This window comes from Eretmochelys imbricata, chromosome 6 (assembly GCF_965152235.1).
Source record: "Eretmochelys imbricata isolate rEreImb1 chromosome 6, rEreImb1.hap1, whole genome shotgun sequence".
Taxonomy (NCBI): Eukaryota; Metazoa; Chordata; order Testudines; family Cheloniidae; genus Eretmochelys; species Eretmochelys imbricata.
In genome coordinates, this window is record NC_135577.1 from 115,630,155 (window position 1) to 115,653,388 (window position 23,234).

Genomic DNA, 23,234 nt, shown 5'->3' on the forward strand with positions numbered 1-23,234 from the left:
CCTCCCATTGGCCTGGAGCAATGAACTGCAGCTACTGGGAGCCGCGATTGGCAGAACCTGCGGACACGGCAGGTAAACAAACCGGCCCGGCCCACCAGGGGCTTTCCCTGCACAAGTGGCAGAACAAGTTTGGGAACCACTGATCTAGACCAGTATCCTGTCTTCTTACAGTGGCCAGTGCCAGGTGCCCAGAGGCAATGAACAGAACAAGTAATCATCAAGTGATCTATCCTCTGTTGCCCATACCCAGCTTCTGGCAAACAGAGGCTAGGGACACCATTCCTGCCCATCCTGGCTAATAGCCAGTGACTGACCTATCCTCCATCAATTTATCTAGTTCTTTTTTGAACCTTGTTATAGTCTTGGCCTTCACAACATCCTCTAGCAAAGAGTTCCACAGGTTGACTGTGCATTGTGTGAATAAATACTTCTGCTTCTATACCACCTGTTTGCTTTGTAGCCATTGGATTCCGGTAACCATGTATTTTAATCTGTTTATAAACTCCCACAAAACTTGCTTAATTCATTTAGATTAATTTCAATGCTGTCAATTAACTTGCTTCTGTTACTGGCCAATAAGTAATAACAAACTAGATATGTGTTGTTTTATTTGTTCAGGATGTTTAAAGGTTAAGTGCCAAACACCAAAATGAGTGTGACTTCGTGGTTCCTGGTGAGCAGCACTGGCATTCGCCACCGGCTCCCTCGGGAGATGATATTTGTTGGCAGAGATGACTGTGAACTAATGCTCCAGGTAAATATATTTTCATAAAAAAATTTCTGATCTGGTAAATATCCCTTGAAGATGTAGTAGATGCCTTGACTGTGAAGTTAGGGGTCTAGATGCTGTTGCAGACCTAAATGTTGCTTTTAAATAAATCCCCTAGTTCATAAGAACTTGATTTGAGGCTAAATTTACCATATCCACAGAGGTTTAATGGACTTGTGAAAGTGACAGTGAGCTTTCTCAGATGGTCCAGTGATTAGTCTGAGAGTCAGGGCTTCATTAGCTGTAAGGTAACAGCCTAGAGCAGATTAACGGTGCTACTCCTGAGGGAATTCTGAGCCAAAAAATTAAAAATTCTGTGCCAAAATTTTAAAAGTTCTGTGCACAATATTTTAAAATTCTGCATATTTTATTTGTCAACACAGTATAATTATGCCATTTTCAATTAGTTTGATCATTTATTTCAAAATACCCATCAACAAGTATGTCTGTAACAATACAGACAACAAAAAAGAGTCAGAAAATTTGTTTTGACAAATAGATTCCTTACTCCACATATTAGCACATTTATATGGCTCCACAGAGAGAGGGCAATACTAATATTTCCATGTATGTCAAGCACAGAAGACTTCAAGGGCATGTCTACACAGCAAAGGAAACCCTGTGGCTGGTCTGTGGGGCTGTTTCCTTGCTGTGCAGAATTGCGGCCTCAGACTAGAACCAAAGGTCTAGGACCCTCCCACCCTGAAGGGTCCTAGAGCCTGGGCTCCAGCCCCAGTCCAGCAGTCTACACAGCAATGAATCAGCACCGCAACCCACACACCGCGAGCCCGAGTTGGCTGGCACAAGCTAGCCAGAGGTTTTTCTTTGCTGTGTAGACATATCCTAAAGGGCGGGACGTCCTTAGGAGTGAATTTAGGCCTTGATCTGGCCCAGCACTGAAACATGTACAGATAGTTCAGCACCTGACTAACAGCTGGAGCTCAGCACACGGTAGGAGCCACCGGCTGGGACCTCCCCAGTCCTGCCCCTCTCTGGCTCCAGGCGCAACACGATAGTAAGAGAGAGGGACAGAATCCTGTACACACGCTCCGCCGCGCCCACCTGTGCGGTGATTTACGTTTCCCCGGCTGGTCCCGGTGGCCAAACCAAATGGACCCGCATGGTGCATGTGAATCAATTATTCTGCAGGGAAAGAGTAAAATCTGCAGGGGACATTAATTCTGCACTTGTGCAGTGCTGCAGAATTCCCTTAGGAGTAACAATACTGATGCTCATACAGACACTACACAAAAGAAACCCGATTCTGTCCTGTCATGCTGAGTGGTTAGGCTATTTTGTCCTGTAGGTTTTACTGCATATACCATCCATTGATGCTTGTGATTTTGGTTTTTGCTAACTTAACATTTAATTACATTGTTAGTGCTTTCAGAGTAAACATCGAAGCCAGGGACTTAAAGGAAACTCTAATGTTCAGTGCAGAAACTTTAGCTGATGTGGTGTTGTGAACTAGATGGCATCCTTCTGTCCCAAAAAGTTACTGTGTTACTTGTACATAAAGATGATTTTCTCCCACCCCCCTGTGGAATAATCCAGTTTGTTTTCAGTCTTGGCCTTGATGGTCAGATGTTTCAGCTAAACAATGCTACATATTGTTGAACATACAGATGTACAAACTGGAGAAGAACATTAACCAGGAGCCCTTCGCCTTAGGATTTCGTGGAAATTCAGGACCAAAATTCTTGGATTTGGCCTCGCAGAAACATTAATATTTAGATGCAGAGAGATCTTCATTGTGGGGTGGTTGTTTTTTAGTTACAAATGAACTGGGCTGCAAAGAGGGGAAAGAGCTTTGTCTTGTGCTGTCTAAAGCAGAGTTTCCTGTACACTCAGCCGCAGATCACTGGTTGCAGCATTTAGTGGTGATTGGCAGAAAGCTGGCTGTTGTGCAGTGGGGCTCTCTTCCCGGTTTCCACCTGCTAAATAGTATAGAGACATGTCATAAATGCTTTTCTAATATTGTTTTCCAGTGCACACAATTTTTGTAGCTGCTGCAGGGACTTTGTGTGATTACGGATAGGAGGGGAGAGATTGGGTTTCCAATCAGAGGGGAGGGGTTAACAAGCAATCCATCTATTAAGATGTGGTCTAGCTATAACAACGTTTGAGAAACCTCTACTCAAAAGGAATACTTGATGTTTTGGGGGCATTGGTTTGCAATGAATGAAACGGCCAGACTGGATTTTCCAGAGTTTGCCACTCCAGCATTGTATTGTTTCATTTATTGGGGATTCCCTTGATCATGCTTTCTTGGATTGTCTTCTTATATTTCTATGTTTGGAAGTGGGAAGTAAGACGTGCAGAGGTAAAAAATGTCCTAATATTTTCTGTAGGGCTGTATCTGACTGTTCAAACAACCTGATTGTTCCAAAGGGCTTGAGTCTTTAAGTGACCAACTTGAGGCCTTTTAAAGGAACCTGATTTCATAGGGTGGGTGCTTGGCACTTTCTGAAAATCAGATGGCTCTAGTTGGGCACTCAAAAATGGAGACCCCAAATCAATAGTCACTCTTAAAAATCTTGGTCGCTGTTTCTTTCAGTGTTAGCCCATTGCAAAGCTAGCAGACTGGACCCTCCCCATTCCTCTGGTGCAGTATTTCCATCTGAGGAGCTGCTCTGTGAGGCTGAGCGCTGATTCAGCGCCGTGCTGCTCCTGGACTAACAGACTCATGCCATCAGCAGCAAAGCCTAGCAGCAGGGATCCTTTTAGATTCCAATCTGGTTCTTTTTGGTGGGTCACAGGTCGGGGGAAATGAAGTATGCGCCAATAGAAGTTGTGAGGAGGATGTGATTGTGGTTGGGAGTCTGGGTGAGAGAGTGAAGGGAGGCGGGTTTAACTGCTCACCCAGACTGAAAGCTGTGGATTGCTTCTTAAGGCCAGTTGGTTGATGTTCATGTGACACATCAAACGTGACCCTTTCTGAGTGCATTTCTTTGCTGTCTTCAGTAATAAGTCTTACTCTTGCTCAGGGGTGCCCAACCTATGGCCCGCAGGATACATACATAGCCCACCAGAGCATTTCATGAGGTGGCAGGGCTCGGGCTGTCAGCCCCAGGCAGAGAATGTGTTTGGTCCACACAAGGCTGTGCTTAGGTTTGTGTGGCCCTCCTGTATAATAAGGTTGGGCACCACTGCTTCAGATGATACTTAACTTCTCATTTTGAGCAGCATAGTGGGTTATTGTACTAGCTATTCACTTCTAGAGATGTTCTTCAGAGCTATTTTAGGTTCCAGATGAAATGAGTTTACAGTAATCTGAGGCAGATTATAGAATTTTCACGTCACATATGTGTTTGCAAAGTTGCATGTGAGCAGATGGAGGTTGGGGGTCTAAAAATAGACCTCTTGCTACAACAACTTTATCACAAAACCACTGTGCAGACTGGCATGACAGTTTGTCTTTGGAGGGGCATAAGAAGTGGGAACGTTGCACGCTGCATTGCATAGAGGTGTATTGGCAAAGCTCTTGTATGGGGACCGTACTACTAGTTTACTGGAACCAGTACATTTGTTTGTAACTTCTGGGTCAGCGTGCTTATTGAAAAGTTATTTTGTTTGTAAGTGTGTTTTCGGGGATTGAGCCATTAGCAATAAATTATTCCTAGTACACATACAACAGACTGTTATTGTCAGGGGAATGGAATGTAAAACCTAATAGGTCTCTACCATTATGATTATTTAGTAGTTGTACTGTGGTAATAACAAAGAGCCTGATCAGGGCCTCATGTGATGCAAAAGACAGTCGCTGCCCCAGAGAGCACACTATCTGTTGTTCTGCTGCTCTAGGAATTATTTTGTGGGGTGAGGAGGGAATAGATTCTTATTTTTAAATTTCTTGAGTTGAGCTGCTTCCAGGTAACGATAGATTCCTAAACAATTAAAATGCTTTACTGTGTCATTACAAAAGTATAAAAGGATGCTGTATGCTTTTTTTTGACCCGGGTTTGCTTATTTCATCCAAAGGACTGGATCTACTGTTGAAGAAGATTGTAGCCTTAAAGCTTGTAACTAAATTGGTTTGCTAGGCAGGAACTTAATCTTTCTGGAACTCTTCTACACCTACTTAGAGGATTAGAAATATTTAGAATACTTCTGCCGTGTTATCAGGCTTTTTAGTGCAAGTATTTCCACTTTTTAGGCATGTTTTGGTTCTGAACATTGGTAAAAGGGAAAAACTGGGTATAACTTGTATTTTGAAGTGCAGCCTGGATTAGTATAAATAGTTAGGGGCTCAGTTCTGTTATTCTCAGGTTGAGTTGTACTTTGCTCTTCAAGCAGTCCTCTTGATTCCAATGAGATTATCCAAGGAGTAAGGTATTATTCAACAGGAGTAAAGATTTCAAGATCCACCTCTTAATAACATAGTAAAGAATGCCAATTTTGCATGACCTTTTGGGGGAAAAAAATCAATTTTAAAAAAATATTTCCCATTAAGATGTTTTGGTCAAAACCATTTTTTTCCCCCGGGGAACTTAGGGGGAAAACAATAACAACTTTTTTCAAACTTTCCTGAAAAATATAATTGGCATTTTTAATCAACTCTGACCTTCTTTTTAATCTTTTTTGTATTTGGGGTTTGAACAAAAATGAAGAGAATTATGTTTTCATAAACTGAAAATTCTTACTGAAAACTAACCACTAAAAAAACAAGACTGGCACTCTGAGCAGTGAGCAGGGAAGAGGAAGCTGGAATTGGTTGGGCACCAAGGGGTCGGGGATTAAGAACCAATGTGATGCAGGGAGGGGGAAGAGAGGCCCTGATAAGGCCCTGGGATGCAGGGGAGAACTGGAACTGGCCAGGCAAAGAGACTGGGAAAAGGAGCCAGGAGGGGGGGAGACTGGGCCAGAACCTGGGAGGGTGTGGGTGGTAGATTGAGATTGGATGAGGAGCCCAAAGAGGGGTACATTAGGAGTGGGCACCGGGGTGTGTGGGGAGGGTTAGGGAAGAGTCAAATCGCATGAGGGGCTGTGAATGGGAACTGAGGCTGGTTGGGGAAGGAAACAGGGACTGGGTGTGGGATGGTAAATACTCTGATAAATCAGGTCCGAGGTATCTAAAACTGGGCACCCAAAATTAGTGGAAACTTTTGACCTAAATCATTTTGTGCCTCAGCTCCTCATCTGTAAAATGGGGATACTACCCTTGCATGGGTGTTGGGAAGATAAATTCATTAATGTTTATGAAACACTTAGCTACTAACTCACAGAACTCTTCATGGGAAGAAAATCTAAGGGATAAAGGAGTTCAGGAGAGCTGGCAGTTTTTAAAGGCACAACAGCAAACTATCCCCATATGAAGAAAAGATAGGAAGAATAGTAAGAGGCCATTATGGCTCCATCATGAGCTCTTCAATGACCTGAAAATCAAAAAGTGGAAATATGGACAACTTGCTTGTGTTGTTCTTTTGTACTCATGTTTTGCATGTAGACACAAATTCAGAACTTCTAACACCATGCATTACACCTAGCAAGGGGCATAAAATGCAGTAAGAAGGGGTCCTATAAATATATTAGGAGCAAGATGAAGGAAAGTTTAGGCCCTCTACATAATGGGGAAGGAGAGCTAATAACGGATGACATCAATAAGGCTGAGTTGTTTAATGCCTATTTTGCTTTAGTCTTCACTAAAAAGATTAATTGTGACCAGATGCTTAACACAATTAATATTAACCAGGGGGAAGGAACACAAGCCAGAATAGGGAAGAACAGGTTAAAGATTATTTAGGTAAGTTAGAAGGATTCAAGTCAGCAGGGCCTGATGAAATTATCCTAGGGTACTTGAGGATAGACCCCTGCAAATCCGTGGATATTCGCAGACCATTTTTGCAGATTGCAGATCAGATGCTGATACAGATTTTATATTGAGAGCCCTGCAAATCTGTGGAGATCTGCTTTATATCCGTGGACCATTTGTGCGGCTCATGGATCAGATGCGGATACAAATGTTGTATCCATGCAAGGCTCTACTTAAGGAACTAGCTGAAGCAATCTCAGAACCCTTAGCAGTTATCTTTGAGAACTCATGGAGGGTGGGTGAGGTCCCAGAGGAATGGAGAAGGGCAAACATATTACCTGCCTTTAGGGAGGAAACAAAGAGGACCTGGGGAATTATAGACGAGGCAGTCAGCCTAACGTCAATACCTTGAAAGATACTGAAACAAATTATTAGGCATTCAATTCGTAAGCACCTAGAAAATAGTAGGGTAAAGAGTAATAGCCAGTATGGATTTGTCAAGAACAAATCATGCCAAACCAACTTAATTTCCTTCTTTGAAAGGGTTACTGGCCTAGTGGATAGGGGGGAAGCAGTGGATGTTGATTTTAGGAAGGCTTTTGACACAGTCCCACATGACATTCTCATAAGCAAACTAGGGAAGTGTGTTCTAGATTAAATTACTATGAGATGGGTTTACAACTGTTTGAAAGACTATCAACGAGTAGTTGTCAATGGTTCGCTGTCAAGTTGAGGGGAAGTATCTAATGAGGTCCTGTAGGGATCCGTTCCAGACCATGTGCTATTCAGTATTTTCATTAATGACTTTGATAATGGAGTGGATAGTATGCTTCTAAAATTTGCTGATGTCACCAAGCTGGGAGAGGTTGCAAGCACTTTGGGGGATGGGTTAGAATTTAAAGTGACCTTGACAAATTGGAAAATTAGGCTGAAATCAACAAGATGAAATTCAATAAAGACAAGTGCAAAGTACTTCACTTAGGAATTAAAAATCAAATGCATGGCTACAAAATGGGGAATAACTGGTAGGCAGAGTACTGCAGAAAAGGATCTGGGGTTATAGTGGACCACAAATTGAATATGAGCCAACAATGTGCTGCAGTTGCAAAAAAAGGCTAATATTGTGGGATGTATTAACAAAAGTGTCGTATGCAAGATACGGGAGGTAATTGTCCCACTCTACTCAGCTGGAGTACTGTGTCCAGTTTTGGGTGCCACATTTTAGGAAAAAAGTGAGGAATTGGAGAGCGACCAGAGGAGAGCAACACAATATTATAAAATGTTTAGAAAACCTGACCTATGAGAAAGAGTTAAAAATAACTGGGCATGTTTAGTCTTGAGAAAAGAAAACTGCAGGGGGGTGGGTGGGAACCAGATAAGTCTTCAGATATGTTAAGGGCTGTTATGAAGAGGACTACGATCAATTGTTCTCCATGTCCACTGAAGGTAGCACAAGAAGTAAATGGTTTTATCTGTAGCAAGGGAGGTTTAGGTTTAGCCCCTGTCTACACTACAAAATTAAGTTGACCAAAGTTATGTCAATGTACATGTCCACATTATGTCCCCTCTGTTGCTGGTGCATGTCCTCACTAGGAGTGCTTCCATCGACTTAACTGTATGGGGCATTGTTGGACACTGACAGCTGGAGCCCACCCCCACAGGACTATGGGGCTATGGTTGTTGGCCCATGGTCGGGGGGCGCTCTGGCTGTCAGCTGCATGCGGGGCTGACCGCCAACAGGCGATGTAAATAATGCAGTGTCTACACAGCCACTACATCGACCTATGTGCCATGCCTCTCGCAGAGGTGGAGTTATTAGGTCGGTGTAGTGGGCAGCTTACATCGATGGGAGCAACATTGTAGTGTAGACACTGACCGAGTTAGACCAGGCCTAAGATATTAGGAAAATCTTTCTAACTATAGGGATAATTAAGCACTGGACAGTGGCATAGCTACAGTGGTGCAAGTGGTACAGTTGTACCAGGGCCCATGAGGTTATGGGTTCAATCATCACTGAAGCTGAACTGGACCACCATGGAAGAGTGAGGCTCACTGGCCCCACAGGGCACTGGGCGAGGCTGGAATGGGAGGTCCCTCTGGCTGGGGTAACCCTGGGCATGAGCAACTGACAAGGACACGTGCAGAATGCATGGGGGTGGGGGTCAAAGTGCTTGGGGATGTGCAGGGACAAGGGTTGCCTGAAGATGGGAGATGTGGCCCCCTCCTAGAGAGAGCACGCAAGGTAAAAGACACTTTGTATGGGTGGGGACTAGGAAGGGTTGGGGGAGGGGGACTGTAGGATTGGAAGATGGGAACTGGCGGGCTAGATCAGAGCTGGGGAGACAGGAGATAGGGAGATGGAGCAGAACTGGGTGGAGCTGGGGTGCTAGATTACAGCTATTTAGGATGGGGGAAGAGGGTTGGAGTGCAACTTGGTGGGTCTGGATCACAGCTGGGGAGCTGCAGGGTGTGGCAGACTGGGGTTGGAGCCGAGCTGGAGGGGACTGAGTGGGGAAGCTGAGGGAGGGCTTGTGGGGGCCTGAAATGGGGCTGGGAGGGGGATCAGGAAAGTTGGAGGGGTAGAAAGGGGAACTAAAAGGGCCTGGAGGGGTGATTGGATTGGGGTTGGGAGAGCTGGGGGTCTGTAGGGAGGCTGTGAGGGAGATGGAGGGAACCTAGGCAGGAGCTGTGGGACGGGAGAGCTGGACTGGGGCTATGGGGAGCTACGCAGGAGCAAGTGGATGGGTGGGGGGCTGTATTGGGGTGGATTTCAGAATTGGGAAGGGGGCCTCTAATTTATTCTTGCACAGGGGCCTTCTGGGGCCTTGCTAGGCCATTGGCTCTGAAATAGGTTACCAAGGGAGGTTATGGAATCCCCGTCATTAGAGGTTTTTAAGAACAGGTTAGTCAGACGCCTGTCAGGGATGGTCCAAATTTACTTGGTCCTGCCTGAGTGCAGGGGACTGGGCTTGATAACCTCTTGAGGTCCCTTCTTGTCCTATATTTCTATGATTCTGTAGGGATGAGCACCACAGAAAAGCCTATGAAGAAATTAATAACTTTGTCTTCAGAGCAGGGGTTGAACAATGTGCAGTAAATAAGGAACTGCATATAGAATAATGAAAAGAAAACAAAATATTGAACAGCTGCTCATTAAGTGAGCACTGTCTACCCAGTGCACTGAATGAGAGAGCATTTTTCCCACCAGATCCCGACGTGGTTATGTAATTAAATACGGTCTCATAACGCATAGGTCCAATGTGTCTGAATTAAGATTGCATAGGCAACATTACTTCTGATGTTTCCTAACTTCTGAGTGTTTGAATTTGCAACTTTAATAGCGTTCTTGTTTTTTTGGTCTCATATGTATAGCGTATACTAAACATACAGAGCTATGGCTTCGAGGAAATTGACATGAACTTCTTAATCTACTTGGCTACATTTTCACTCTCGCCACTGCTCTTTGGGTGAATTCATCTTGCGCTGCAGCACCCTTCCGGAATACCCGGGCTCTGGAGACTCTCTGAGTTCTGCAGAGCCAGCGCCACTGGTTCTAATGCCCCTCCGCCCCTCTTGTGGAGGCATTGGTGCCGGCGTTGTCTGGGGTGGAAGCAGGAGAGGTCAGGGCAATCCTGTGCTCCAGCCTTACTGTACCATTGCAGGGACCACAGGGTCTGAACCAGCCCTTCATTACAGGAGGCAGAAGCTGCCTCCCCTCTGTCCTAGGGCTGACTTTAGCATCAGTGCTGGAAGGACAGATCTCACCTCAGGTCTCAGATTACCCTAAACTATTTATTTGTTCATTAAGTGGGCTAGGCGCCTCACAGACTTGTCTGAAGTAGGCCTATCGATGAATCACAGTTAACTCAAAAAAATTTATCGCGATTAATTGCACTGTTAAACAACCGAATACCAACTGAAATTTATTAAATATTTTTCTACATTTTCAAATATATTGATTTCAATTACAACACGAATACAAAGTATACAGTGCTCACTTTATATTATTATTTTTATTACAAATATTTGCACTTAAATATGTGAATATGATCAAAGAAATAGTATTTTTCAATTCACCTCATACAAGTACTGTAGTGCAATCTCTTACAAATGTAGATTTTTTTTGTTACATAACTTCACTCAACAACAAAACAATGTAAAATTTTAGAGCCTACAAGTCCACCTAGTCCTGCTTCTTGTTCAACCAGTCGCTAAGACAAACAAATTTGTTTACATTTACAGGAGATACTGCTGCGTGCTGCTTATTTACAATGTCACCTGAAAGTGAGAACAGGTGTTCGCATGGCACTTTTGTAGCCAGTGTTGCAAGTGTAAGCGGGGGAATAGTCCCGCTCTTGTGGGGAACTTTCCTGGCTTCTGCACTACCCCGGTGAAGGGGCTAGCGAAAGGATCTGAGTCTTCACTCCCACTTCCTTTACGCAGTGGCCTCCCTGCCCTTGAGGATTCCCCTTCCACTCTCCTGTCTGGCAGAGTCCTCGTAACCCCAACAAGGTTGGGCCCAGGATTCCTGGGGGGCTCGACCCCCAACCCTGCTGCGGTCACCTAGGACAGGGTCTAGGGTATCTCCACTCTGGGGTACTCTCTCTGCACTGGGCACTTCTCTGACCCACTGACCATTACATACCAGTTAAAGCAAATACAAGTTATTTAATCAACAATTACATTTAAAAAGAATAAGGAAAAATGGGAAAGGTTAAAGGAAACACATCAGCCTGCTCTGTGGCAGGGAACGTCACAAACGGTGTCTCTGGAATGTCCGGGCCGTTCACAGTCTGTTCCTTGTAAGTCCCAGGCCTTCTTCTCAGGCCCTGGCTGTGCTGTAGGGATGCTGTGGGTTGGACACTTGCTCTGGTGGGGCCACACGCTCTCAGACTCTAAGTGGTAGGATCCTTCTTCCCAGTGTCGCCCCCGCCCTGTCAGGGTTACGATCCAAGCCTGGCCTGCAGAGCCTCTTGGCTGAGGCGTCTCCCTGTGGTGGGCCCGCTGCCCAGGGTCCCCCTCGCTCTCCCCAGCTGCTCACCGCACCCAGCTCCGGACTGGTCCAGCCCCAGCTCCACCACTCTGTCTCTGCACTGCTGCTGCTGCTCTGCCTCCAGCTCCCTGGGCTGCTTCTTTGGTCCCTCTGGCTCTGGTTGCTACAGCTCTGCTCCCAGGACAGATTTGCTCTGCAGGCTGCTTCTGTGATTCTGCTCCTAGCACTGACCTGCTTCCTGTTTTTCTGGCCTCTCTGGCTCTGGTTGCTGCAGCTCTCCTCCCAGGGCAAGTCTGCTCTCTCTGGGCTGTGCCTCTGGCTTTGGGGCTGCAGCTTTGCTCCCAGGACAGGGTCTGGTCCCTCTGGATCTGGCACAGCTCTGCTCCCCAGCTTAGCTTGGGCCCCTGCTTTGACCCAGGCAAATCCAGCTCACATGGAGGATGGGACCTCCCTGGTCTCCTGACTCCCTGATTAGCCTGCCCGCCCTGTCATTCAGGCTGACCTGGAGCATTGGCCTCTCCCCATTGTTCCTGGGGACTGTCAGTCTCAGGGTCCTGATTTCCCATAGACCTTTCCCCTTTTAGTACTGGGAGCTAGCCAACCAAAACACTCCCACTGACTTAGTAAGGGGGCAACAGTCCCCTTACACAAGGTATTTACATGCCAGATATGCTAAACATTCGTATGCCCCTTCATGCTTCAGTCACCGTTCCAGAGGACATGCTTCCATGCTGATGATGCTCGTTAAAAAAATAACGGTTAATTACATTTGTGACTGTACTCCTTGGGGGAGAATTGTATGTCTTCTGCTCTGTTTTACCCCCATTCTGTCTGATATTTCATGTTATGGCAGTCTCAGATGATGACCCTGCATATGTCCGTTTTAAGAACACTTTCACTGCAGATTTGACAAAATGCAAAGAAGGTACCCATGTGAGATTTCTAAAAATAGCTACTGCACTTGACCCAAGGTTTAAGAATCTGAAGTGCTGGCCAAAATCTGAGAGGGACGAGGTGCGGAGCATGCTTTTAGAAGTCCTAAAAGAGCAACACTCAGATGTGGAAGCTACAGAACCCGAACCGTTAAAGAAGAAAATCAACCTTCTGCTGGTGGCATCTGACTCAGATGATGAAAATGAACATGTGTCGGTCTGCTCTGCTTTGGATCGTTATTGAACAGAACCTGTCATCAGCATAGACACGTCCTCTGGAATGGGGGTTGAAGCATGAAGGGACACATGAATATTTAGTGCATCTGGCATGTAAATATCTTGTGACGCCGGCTATACCAGTGCCATGTGAGTGCCTGTTCTCACTTTCAGATGACGTAAACAAGAAGTGGGAAGCTTTATCGTCTGCAGATTTTAACCAAACTTTTTTTTCTGCGCGATTGCCTGAAGTAGGAATGGGTAGATTTGTAAGCTCTAAAGTTTTACCTTGTTTTATTTTTGAATGCAGTTATTTTTTTGTACATAATTCTACATTTGTAAGTTCAACTTTCATGGTAAAGCGATTGCACTACAGTACTTGTATTAGGTGAATTGAAAAATACTATTTCTTTTGTTTTTTACAGTGGAAATATTTGTAATCAAAAATAAATATAAAGTGAGCAATGTACACTTTGTATTTCATGTTGTAATTGAAATCAATATATTTAAAAATGTAGAAAATATCCACAAATATTTAACTAAATGGTATGCTATTAACAGCGCGATTAATCGAGATTAATTTTTTAATCGTGCGATTTAATTGTGATTAATTTTTTTAATCACTTGGCAGCCCTAGTCTGAAGACAAAGGTCCCTGCTCTGAGGCGCCTACAGCCTTACAGACCACATATAAATGGGGACTGTGCCGTAACAGCAAGCAAGTGAATGAGCTGTGGGGTTAGCACAAGTCCTCCTAGTTTCATGACATCTGAGTATAGCCCTGCTATTTTGGTTCTGTGTTTTCACGTGTCTGTTTTGCTAATACTTAATGGAGGGGTGGGTTAAGACTTATCCAACTCACCCAAGAAGCAGGTCTTGAGGGGGCTGGAGGCATGATAGACCCTGCGGGAAAAGGCCGGAGATGGTTCTCGTGCAGCAAGCAATGGGGAGGGAGGAACAGGGATGAATAGTGTGACGTGAAGTGGGCAGATACTCAGGCAGCTTGAGCAGACGAAAGGTCGTGAGGGCTTAAGCAAAAGGAAGAGCAGAGTGTTACGTAGGTGCTAAGCTGGGCAGAGCCTTGAAGAATGTAGCATGGGCTGGAATTGAAGGACACAAGGCAGTGAGCAAAGGGGACCAGAAGAGGGCTGGATGTGACTGGACTATTTGGTTTGTATGTGTGTTTGGGGGAAGGGACATTAGCCTTTCATTGCTCCTAGTAAACGTACAAGCCAGACTTTTTTGTGGCAGCCTTCTGGACAGATTGCAGAATGGCACAACGAGTCGGGGAAGCCAGAGAGGAGGAAGCTGCAGTAGCTGGGTCGAGAGAGGATTAACGATGAGTTATAGACATGTTATTTCAAACTGGGTGAGAAAATTCAGTGTATGTTCTGGTTAAGACTTATACTCCTGAAAGATTCTAGATCCTGACCTGCTGAATTGTGGGTTTGTTTCCTTCCCCTGTCTAGAGTCTTCCCTTAGAGCTCTTGACAAGTGGCGAGAGCGCCACAGATATAAACCCATAAAAATGCTGGTCAGCTGCAAATCTAGTCTATTTCAAAGTAATGGATTAAGCAGTCTCCAGCACTGCACCCACCTCTGAATCCCCTGGCCAACTGCTGAGAGTTTGCATTTATATTTTCCTGGGTTGTGTGTGTGTTTTTAAACATTTTTCTGCTCCCGGTTGCTATACCAGGGCCCCAGTCCTGCACTGGAATCTATTCGTGTCCACCATCTTGGTTGTGATGGGACTAAAAGCATCAACCTCTGCCATTTTGAGGCCTGGCTCTATTCCTGGAACTGTAATAAACTCATATCCCCTGTGGATTGGGCACAAAGTGGAGATGCATAACACACACCCACCAGTGGGCTACTCTAGCACATACCCCTACACTCATGCAGAGTCCCATTGAAGACAAGGCATGCCCTACTTTGACATATATCCATTGTAACAGATCTGTTGCAGGGCTTAACTGATTGTGCTGGAGAAATAGTGAGATGGACTGTACACAAAGTGCTGTCAAATGCACAAAGTAGACAAACGAAGGAAAAGAAATCCATCTGGGTAATCTCTCTTGGTGTTGTGAATTTTGGGTGTTACTTGTAGCAATAATAAGTGAACAAATTTCAAATCAGAGTATGCGGTTTTTAAATTGATCCAGTGGTCCCTTTTAAAAGGCTGGCACCAGGAGGTTTAAATTTCCTTACTGGGACAGTCACTGTTTTGCACTGTGGCTAGCTCTGAGCATTTCCCAGAGTACTAGTAACAATTGTTACTGACAGAAGCGTAACCTACTCGGCATGGAAAGTATTTGACTTAGAATGAATGTTTGCTGCAGGTTGCTGCCAGAACGCTGCAGTTATCTGAGTGCCAGTGACACACATCAGACTATCGTTAACATACAGAATACAGCAACTGCCATCCTGTATTTATTTTATCTCAGAGTCTGTTCGGAAGTTGCAGACTGCAACTTTGTTGTGGAAACAGCAACTTTCTGCATTCACGGCGGCTTTTTCACAATGCCACTCGCAAATGTGGCCTGGCCGCCCTCTGTCATGATGGAGGGGGAGCTGGGCTGAATTCCAGGGAGTCATGCAGAGGCACCATTTAGGTAGGGTGGGCCAGGGAGCTGACCCTCCTGTGCTTAGCTTTCACATAACTCAAGCTGGGCTGTTCTTCTTGTCAGGGGGAGGCTGTTTGTGGTCCCATCCTGGGGCAGGGAGTGAGGTGCACGGAGCCAGCTGTGGAGAGGCTGGCCCCTGCGGCTGGTGGCAGCATCCAAGGGCTGGAGGTGCTGAAATGAGCCTCTGGAAGCCAGGCCTGGCAGGGAACTGCGGCATGGAGGAGGTGGGGTATGTGCTGGAGGAGGTGTGGCATGGAGGAGGTGGGGAGCCTCTGCTGCCACTGGGATGGGGGGGCCTGGTCCCTGCATTCCTGCACACTCTGGGCTATGATCGCAACTCCCTTCTAGGAACTCCAGGGGCTGGGGAGGGGGCGAGGGCAGGGATGGATGTGGGGCAGAGAGGGAAGACCTACATTACTTTCCCCCAGCACATGGTGCCCACACTGGCGGGATTGGTCCCTGCACTGTGTGCCCGCACTGGGCCTAAGTGGCCCCTGGACCGCCCACGGTAAGCTGCCTCCATCACTGAAATCGTGCCCTTACTTCAATGCCACTTAAATTTGGCCCAGCCGCAACTTCCTTTGATAAAACCTTAGCTTTAAAGCACTGTGGCTGCAACCTTTGAGCGTAAAATCACAACTTTCTGACAGCCGTATTTATCTCCAGTAACATGATCCCTCCTGGCATTGGCAAGGCTGAGTTCCACGTCTTGATCCTGTGCATAAAGCTGGAGCAGAAGGGCTTTGCCCATGGATTCTGTGCTGAGCCTGGGGAGAAACGGAATCTGGATCTGCCTAGAGACCTGGGCTCTGACTGCCACTAAACCATATGGGGATATGTAAGAGGCTGCTTGATTCTCTCCCCCTAGGCAGCTTTCTGACCCTGTGGATCTCACTTTGAATCTGTCTGTGGCCCACTGTTTTCTTTCCTCTCTCTTCCCTGCATCATTCCTGGAGCTCTCCCTGCTCTCTATACATAGAGCCATGGAGACCTGCCACACAATATCTGTTCTCTGTGGTATGGGATCTCCCTCCATGGGGACTCCACTACTTTGGATTCCTGCACTACAGAGCCACATTTTTGAGCTGCTTATGGTTCTAACTCAGCAGGCTCAGGATTTGAGGCTATGTGACCAATGTGGTGACAGTATTTTCAGGGACCACAGACATGCCACTTGGCTGCATGGGTAGGCGCAGTGTATGAAAGGGCTGATACAGGGTGCCGTTGGAGGTTTTCGAATTGGCACACAGAGATTTAGGGTAGGTGTGTTTGGAAATATGCCCCCATCTAATGTAGGCTTTAGGAGGGTTATCAAAGTGTACAGTACCCCTCCCTTTGGATAACTTTGTTAATTTGAGGCAAATGGTAAGTTCTAGGTATTTAAAACATGGCGTATTATAGACTGTGATGGAGAAACAGAGCAACGTAACATTATTAAGAAGTGATTATATTTCCGGAAAATTAATACTGTGTAAGGCAATATTGTATTGTTCCACGTTCCATGTTACCCTTCAGAAAATATAGTAAATGCTGTTATTGAGTGTTCAGGAAAAGCACACTTCTTGTCTACAAGATGTGTTAATTTGAACTGATAGTAGGCTCTGTACTAGAACTGGAGAAACTTCCAATTTCTCCTTCTGTCTCCCTGCCCCTCCCCATCCCCCCAGGGTTTAACCTTCTGTCTGGCTCTTTCTAGCTCTAGGCTTCCATACAAACAGTTGTTCCCCTACCCACCTCATTTGAGAAGATGAAACCCTGTTTTTGGTGTTTCCAAGTGAAATAGAAATGATACTTGTATTAGTGTTGGAATGCTTAGTGCTCTGTTTATCTCTGATTCTTCTCGTCCTCTAAAATACTTACAGCTATCAGCTTGTTTCACTTGTTTTTTGCTTTATAATTATTATTGTTTTAGACATCCTGTTGTGGATTTTTTAAAAAGAAGCACATGAGAAATTCAGATAGCAGCGTTTCCATTTTAACTGTGTCTCCCGCCCCATCCCGTTACATAGAGCACTGTTGTATTTTTGTGATGGAGGATGCAATTGAACATGTTTCTTACTCTAGCACCTTCATTAGCCTGATTGAGTCAACATGCTTAATAAGCTGATGATTCCTAAAATTCTAATGTAAATGTGGCTGTTCTTACTCTGTGTGACTTTATCCACTAGGGGCCTGACTAACTCCCAGTGAGGTCAGTGAGAAGACTCCGACTTCAGTAGGAGTTGGATCAGGCTCTAGTCTAACAATCTTGAAGGTGATCACAGTCCATCTTATTCATGAGTAGGATATGAAGCATTCTGCTCAAAACCAGAAGAACAAAGGTTGATCAGCCTCCAGCCCTTGAGGTTACTGTTACACTGAAAGTGAGAGCTATTTCCCTTAAACTTAAGTGATGTCATAATAGGCCATTCCTGTTCCCAAATAAGAGTGAGCATGGGCAGATTTGCATGGAAATAAGTAAAGGTGTGAATTACAACTCATTTTAGTTATTTTGCTTCTAGTTTCCACATAGAGAAGCCCTCAGGAGCTCCTGTTGCTGATTCTTATGGCGTGCGTTTGTTGATACAAGTGAAAGCAATAAAATTCCACTTTTCTGCTGGGGAGCACAGCATTTCGCATCCGTGTTAGTTGTATAACGGTTAAAATACGAACTTTTGTTAATGCTTTCTTTAAAGAGATGCTGCCAAGTAGTTTCAAGACTGTGGGCCAGATTCTTCACCCTATTTCTGGTCCTTCTGCATCACCAGTGTGGTGCAAGAAGGATGAAATTTGGTTACAGCTGAAAATTCCTCCTTGGAGAAGACTTTTCGGTTCTAGGTCAGCAGAGTCAGCTCCTAAACCAACCTACCCACTCTTGGTGTAGGAGCTGCGATGGGAGTGGAGCTGATCTCTGCTCCCCTATGGCAATTTTCAGCTAGCACATGGGCCCTAGGGGACTGTACCCAGCTGTCATAAGTTCCGATAGCCCCAAGGCTACACTAATGTACATCAAGGCTATGAACAGGGAAGCCTGAGAATCAGGGAAGCATAACCAAACCACTGATGTCCACATTCCCTATGTCCCCCTTCTACACAGACTGTATCTTGGTGCAAGAGAGAATCAGGACCTCTGTAACTTGGTGCAACAGAGAGTCTGTCTTGCATAAATCTTTTTTTTTTTTTGTGGGGGCGGGGGAATCATCACACGTTTGCTGTGTTAATTTCTGTGTGGCACACCATAAGTGCCAGCTGGCTCTACCGCAAATGTTTATTAACAGGCATTGTGCCCAGAGTTCTCCATTTCTGCAGACACCACTGATTACTGTGATGCCCCAAGCGTCAGCTAGCCCAGGAACCAGGGAGTCCCTGGTAGTGTTAGCTGCTGGGTCATCTAGTCAGAACATTGCTTATCTGCTTCTCTGTGTCCCATGGGTGGTACGAGACCTTTCAGTATGAATGGTGCAGCCAAGAACCTGTATCAAAGGGGCAATAACTCAGAGCAGTAGTAAAGCTTTTACCTGCGTCTTGATTTTGGCTCATCATTCTTTTTCCCGGTCCAGTTCTGCATGGTGCTGAGCACCCACGGCTTCCATCGATGGCAGCGGGTTTGTCTTGATTAGGATTCATGGCTGTGTTGCTGTTAGAAGATGAGTTAATGTCCTAAAACTCCAATCTAGCCAAGGCAGTGTAGACTTTTAACAAGTGCTAAGAAGATTGAGTTGCCCCTAGGCTTCAACTGGACTAGCTTAGCAACTGCTTCCCTCCTTTGCCACATGAGAATAGGAGGACCTGTTAGTCAATGCCTTCCAACAGCAACAAACCTTTAAATCCTAGTGGAGGTAACCTAATGGGTAGTGAGCACTTAACACCTTGAAGGGCAGGTTCCTTGGTCGTCTCCCATTACGACAGCGGTATATCCTGTTGCATCGTTAGGCCATCTTTTGGCGTTGTGAAACCACATAAGAGATTGTATTCTGTAGGGCAGGGCAGGACGGCTTGAGTGACAGCTTGTGGAGGGAGATGAAGTCTGTATCAAAAACAGTCATGGTCCTGAGGCACATGCAACCCTCTCAGATGGTCCCTTGTTTTAGGCCCAAAGTTGGCCACATTCCGTACACATTTGGCAGGACTTTCTTCTGTCATTTCAAGTTATTTACATCAGAGGTAGAGTCATGAAACCGAGGTTACAGAAAGAATTACTTACAATAAAGGGATGAAGCCCGCAACCTCTTTGAGGCCGGGATCATTTTTTGTTGTTGTTCTCTTTGTACAACACCCAGCAAGATGGGATCCTGGCCAATGACTGGGGCTACTAGGTGCTACTGCAAGACAAATAAAAAATAAAAATGAACATATTTCACTTCCTGTGTGAGTAGCCCTGTGTGTCCATGTCTGTGTCTGTCCATTTCTCATCTTGGGTCTGGGTCACACACTGCGTGGTCCAATTGCTAGGTCAAAAGCCTAGGACTTGAGAGTGGGGTTCAATTCCCTGCTTTGCCACAGACTTCCTGTATGACCCTGAGCAAGTCACTTAGCCTCTCTGCGCCTCATCTGTACAATGGGGATAATAGCACTGCCCTCCCTCAGAGGTGTTGTGAGGATTAATATGTTAATGATTGTGAACAGGGTAGATTTGATTTAAATCAAATTCATTTAAATCATTAGTCAGGAAGACTCGATTTAATCATGGTTTTCTACATAAAAATGCATTCTTGTTGGTTGTTATAAACTTAATACATATTCTTCACAACTCAGGGATAGATGTAGGTTTCATTTTTAGAAGGTACACACTATACATTTTTAAACAGTGATTTATTTTGAAAACTTTTCTAATTAGTTTTACAGCTATATCAGAAAATGAATGATTGTTTGGTTATTTCATTTACCAAAAGTAATTGAAGCAGATAGTTCACCTCCCAATGACTTCATAAATATCTCCAATTCAACAGGTTAATCCTTAATATTTGGAGGATTTTCATACCATGCTGTATGAGGAGACCATCACCAGACAGACGTTTAAATTGTTTTATTTAACTAAAACAACAACGTTAAGTATTCCGGATTTTTTTCTTCAACAGGAAACATATAATATTTTAACAAAACAAGCATATGTCCCTCGCTTCTCACATTTACCTCCAGACTTCTTCTCCTTGTCCAGATCTATTCCGCCCCCAAAAATCTTAGAGAGAGGTAGGGGATTGACTCTGTGTACACGAATTTGCAGAGGGACAATAGAGTTGAGGTCTGTTATTTCTCACCTCTATATATTATTTATTTATTTTAAAACATTTTTGCTGTTAACAAGCATGTTACCTCTGGAGACACAAATCCACAGTTTGCAAACTGCAAAACGAAGCATTTCTGATGGTATTTTCTAGACTGAGCACTGAGTCCCATTGGGTAGATATAAAGATTAACCTAAATAATCTATACAGAAGCCCCGGAACCCCATATGATTGGGTCCCTAATCCACAAACTATTGGAACTCATTTACAAAACTTTTCTTAAACTTTACATGACTGTATTGTCTCATACTATAGAATTAGAATGTATAATCCCTATTCCATGATGAAATATCTTTGAGCTATAATGTATCTTAATTAAAAGTATCTTTGGATAGTTTTTTTCCTCAAAAAGCATTTTATCAAAAAAATCCAATTTAAATAAAAAAATCTGATTATTTATTTATTTTTTTAAAAAAATCATTGATTTTTATCCACCCTGATTGTGAAGTACTTTGAGATAGAGTTATGGAAAAAGCACTGTGTGAGAGCTAGAAGGTGGTGGTGGGGTTAGTAGGGGGTTGCCATAAATGTGTTGGAGTCTGGGGGGTACTCTTGAATGTTACTTCTCTGCGTGCAGTATCAGTTGTCCAGAAGACATTTTCATATCATGGAAACTGTTGTACAGCTTTAACTATCATGGTCACTTCCTGGCTCGACTGATAGAGTAATGACACCTTTTGGATGGCATGGCAGTTAGAATTGCCTCAGCAGTAAGGATGATATTTCATTTGGAACTGGCTGTATTTACATATAATGGTGACCCATTTTACTTATAGGGTTTTTTTTTCATGAGATACCACAATATAGCTAAGCAGTAACTTCTGCTTTCTGAAGCAGGATGCAAATGATGTAGGATGTCCCATGATATATAAACATAACCTCCAAATTGAATATATGTTTGTTTCCAATCAACCCATTGGGGTCATTCTGGAGGACACATTTCAGTGATTGAAACTTAGTCTGGAAAAAGAAGAAAAAGCTGAGGATTTATCTGCTGCCAGGAACATTATCAACATGTTTGACATCAGCAAGGGAGAAAAAATTCTAGCAAACTGTTACAATATTTGTCACAAAAAAGCCATTCTTTTGTTTTGATCCTGGAATTCTCATGAAACAAGTGCTAGCCTCTCTTTGCCTACAAGCAAGCTGCTAGAGCCATTTTTAGAATAGTGTTGTGGAAGTCAGTGTGTATATACCAGGAGAAGGGGAGCTACTCCTCTCTTCCAACAGCTGATTGATAGATATTCAGAAAAAGTGTAGCTTTGCCTCCTTACTTTGGTGGTTTGTTAATTTTTAGAGATACCCAGAGATACTACAGAGGTTTATATTGATGTGCTTTTCATCGACTGGTCTAGTTTTTCCAGTTAGAATTCAGGTCATATTGGGAAATTGAAAATAATCCTAAATATAGAGCAGAGGGTATCAGTGACCTCATTAAATTTTTCAAAACCATAAAGATCATATAAAAAATTGAACACAGAAACAATTTATTTTATCTGTAGTTAATTCAGGCATTTTGAAGATTTAATTTACTGAGTGCTTGTAACATCATGTGAAGTCACTGGGACTACTAATTTGAATAAAGTTATCCATGTGTAGGTATTTCCAGAACAGAATTCTTACATAATAAAGTAACATTTGTTATTGAAAAGGAAGCAAGCACCTTTCTCCTAATCAAGAAGAAACTTAGATGGAAATGTATTACATGGATTGAGTGGTAAATGTGCATATCCACCTCAAAAGATGATGTCTTCTTTACTGTGTTTAAAGAAAAAACCTGGAATCTGCCCCAGGCTTTAAGTTTGATTAGTTTGGTTTGAATGTGTACTGCTATAATATATTGAAATCCTGGACGTAAAATCTCTGCAGCTTTAAATGAGTTTTTCCTTTTAAAAATAACTTGGTAATAAATGTTAGAAGAAAATTGATAGGTAGGTTTGTGTGTTTAACTGAGGTGGTATGGTAGGCATCAACCTTGCAAACTTTTACCCTTGTGCTAAACTTTCAGCACACGAATAGTCATAATGACTGCTATGGGATATTTAGAACAACCTTGTCAGCTTTTCCTGTTTATCCTCTGGCTATTTATAGAATTAATAATGTGTAATCTTCCACCCATCCCCATACCAGGTGAGCGTAATATCACCATTTTGTTTTGATTAACATAGCCTCTTGTGTCTGGCCAGTCTCAAATTCATTATGCCTTTGTTCCCAGTCCCGCAGTGTGGATAAGCAGCATGCTGTAATCAACTATGACAAGGACAAAGATGAGCACAGGGTGAAGGATCTTGGGAGCTTAAATGGGGTAAGTTGTAAATTCTTCAGCTAGCTAAAACGTATATTCTGTGTAGGTCTAGGTGCTAATCGTACAACATTTATGAGCATGCTTAACTTTACTTGTGAAAGGAGACCCATTTTGAGTCAATGGGACTTACTCATGTGAGTGAAGCCTAACACCTGCATAAGTGTTTGCATGGCTGGTTTGAGTAATGAGTTGTTTAACTAGACACACATCCATTGAAGTTATTTTCCTTTATTTTGGTGCTCCTTCTCTCCCCACCCCTCTGCCCCCCTCAACCTCAGCCCAGCTGAACTCTTCAGTTGCTAATAAAATTATAGAGATGGTTAGAAAAGAGGAGAATTCAATACCCCCAAAATGGGTTGAAATTTTGTCTCTGTTTTGCA

The 23,234-nt window shown here is 44.0% G+C and overlaps 1 protein-coding gene across 1 annotated transcript in view; it reads left to right on the forward strand.

Annotated features, from left to right (window-relative positions):
* The first annotated feature begins 649 nt into the window (after window positions 1-649).
* CEP170B (centrosomal protein 170B) overlaps window positions 650-23,234 on the forward strand; it is a 97,294-nt gene continuing 74,709 nt past the window's right edge. Inside the window, exons 1-2 of the mRNA XM_077820556.1 lie at window positions 650-754; window positions 22,765-22,854. Coding sequence (XP_077676682.1) covers window positions 650-754; window positions 22,765-22,854 — 195 coding nt within the window. The remainder of the gene's footprint in view (window positions 755-22,764; window positions 22,855-23,234) is intronic.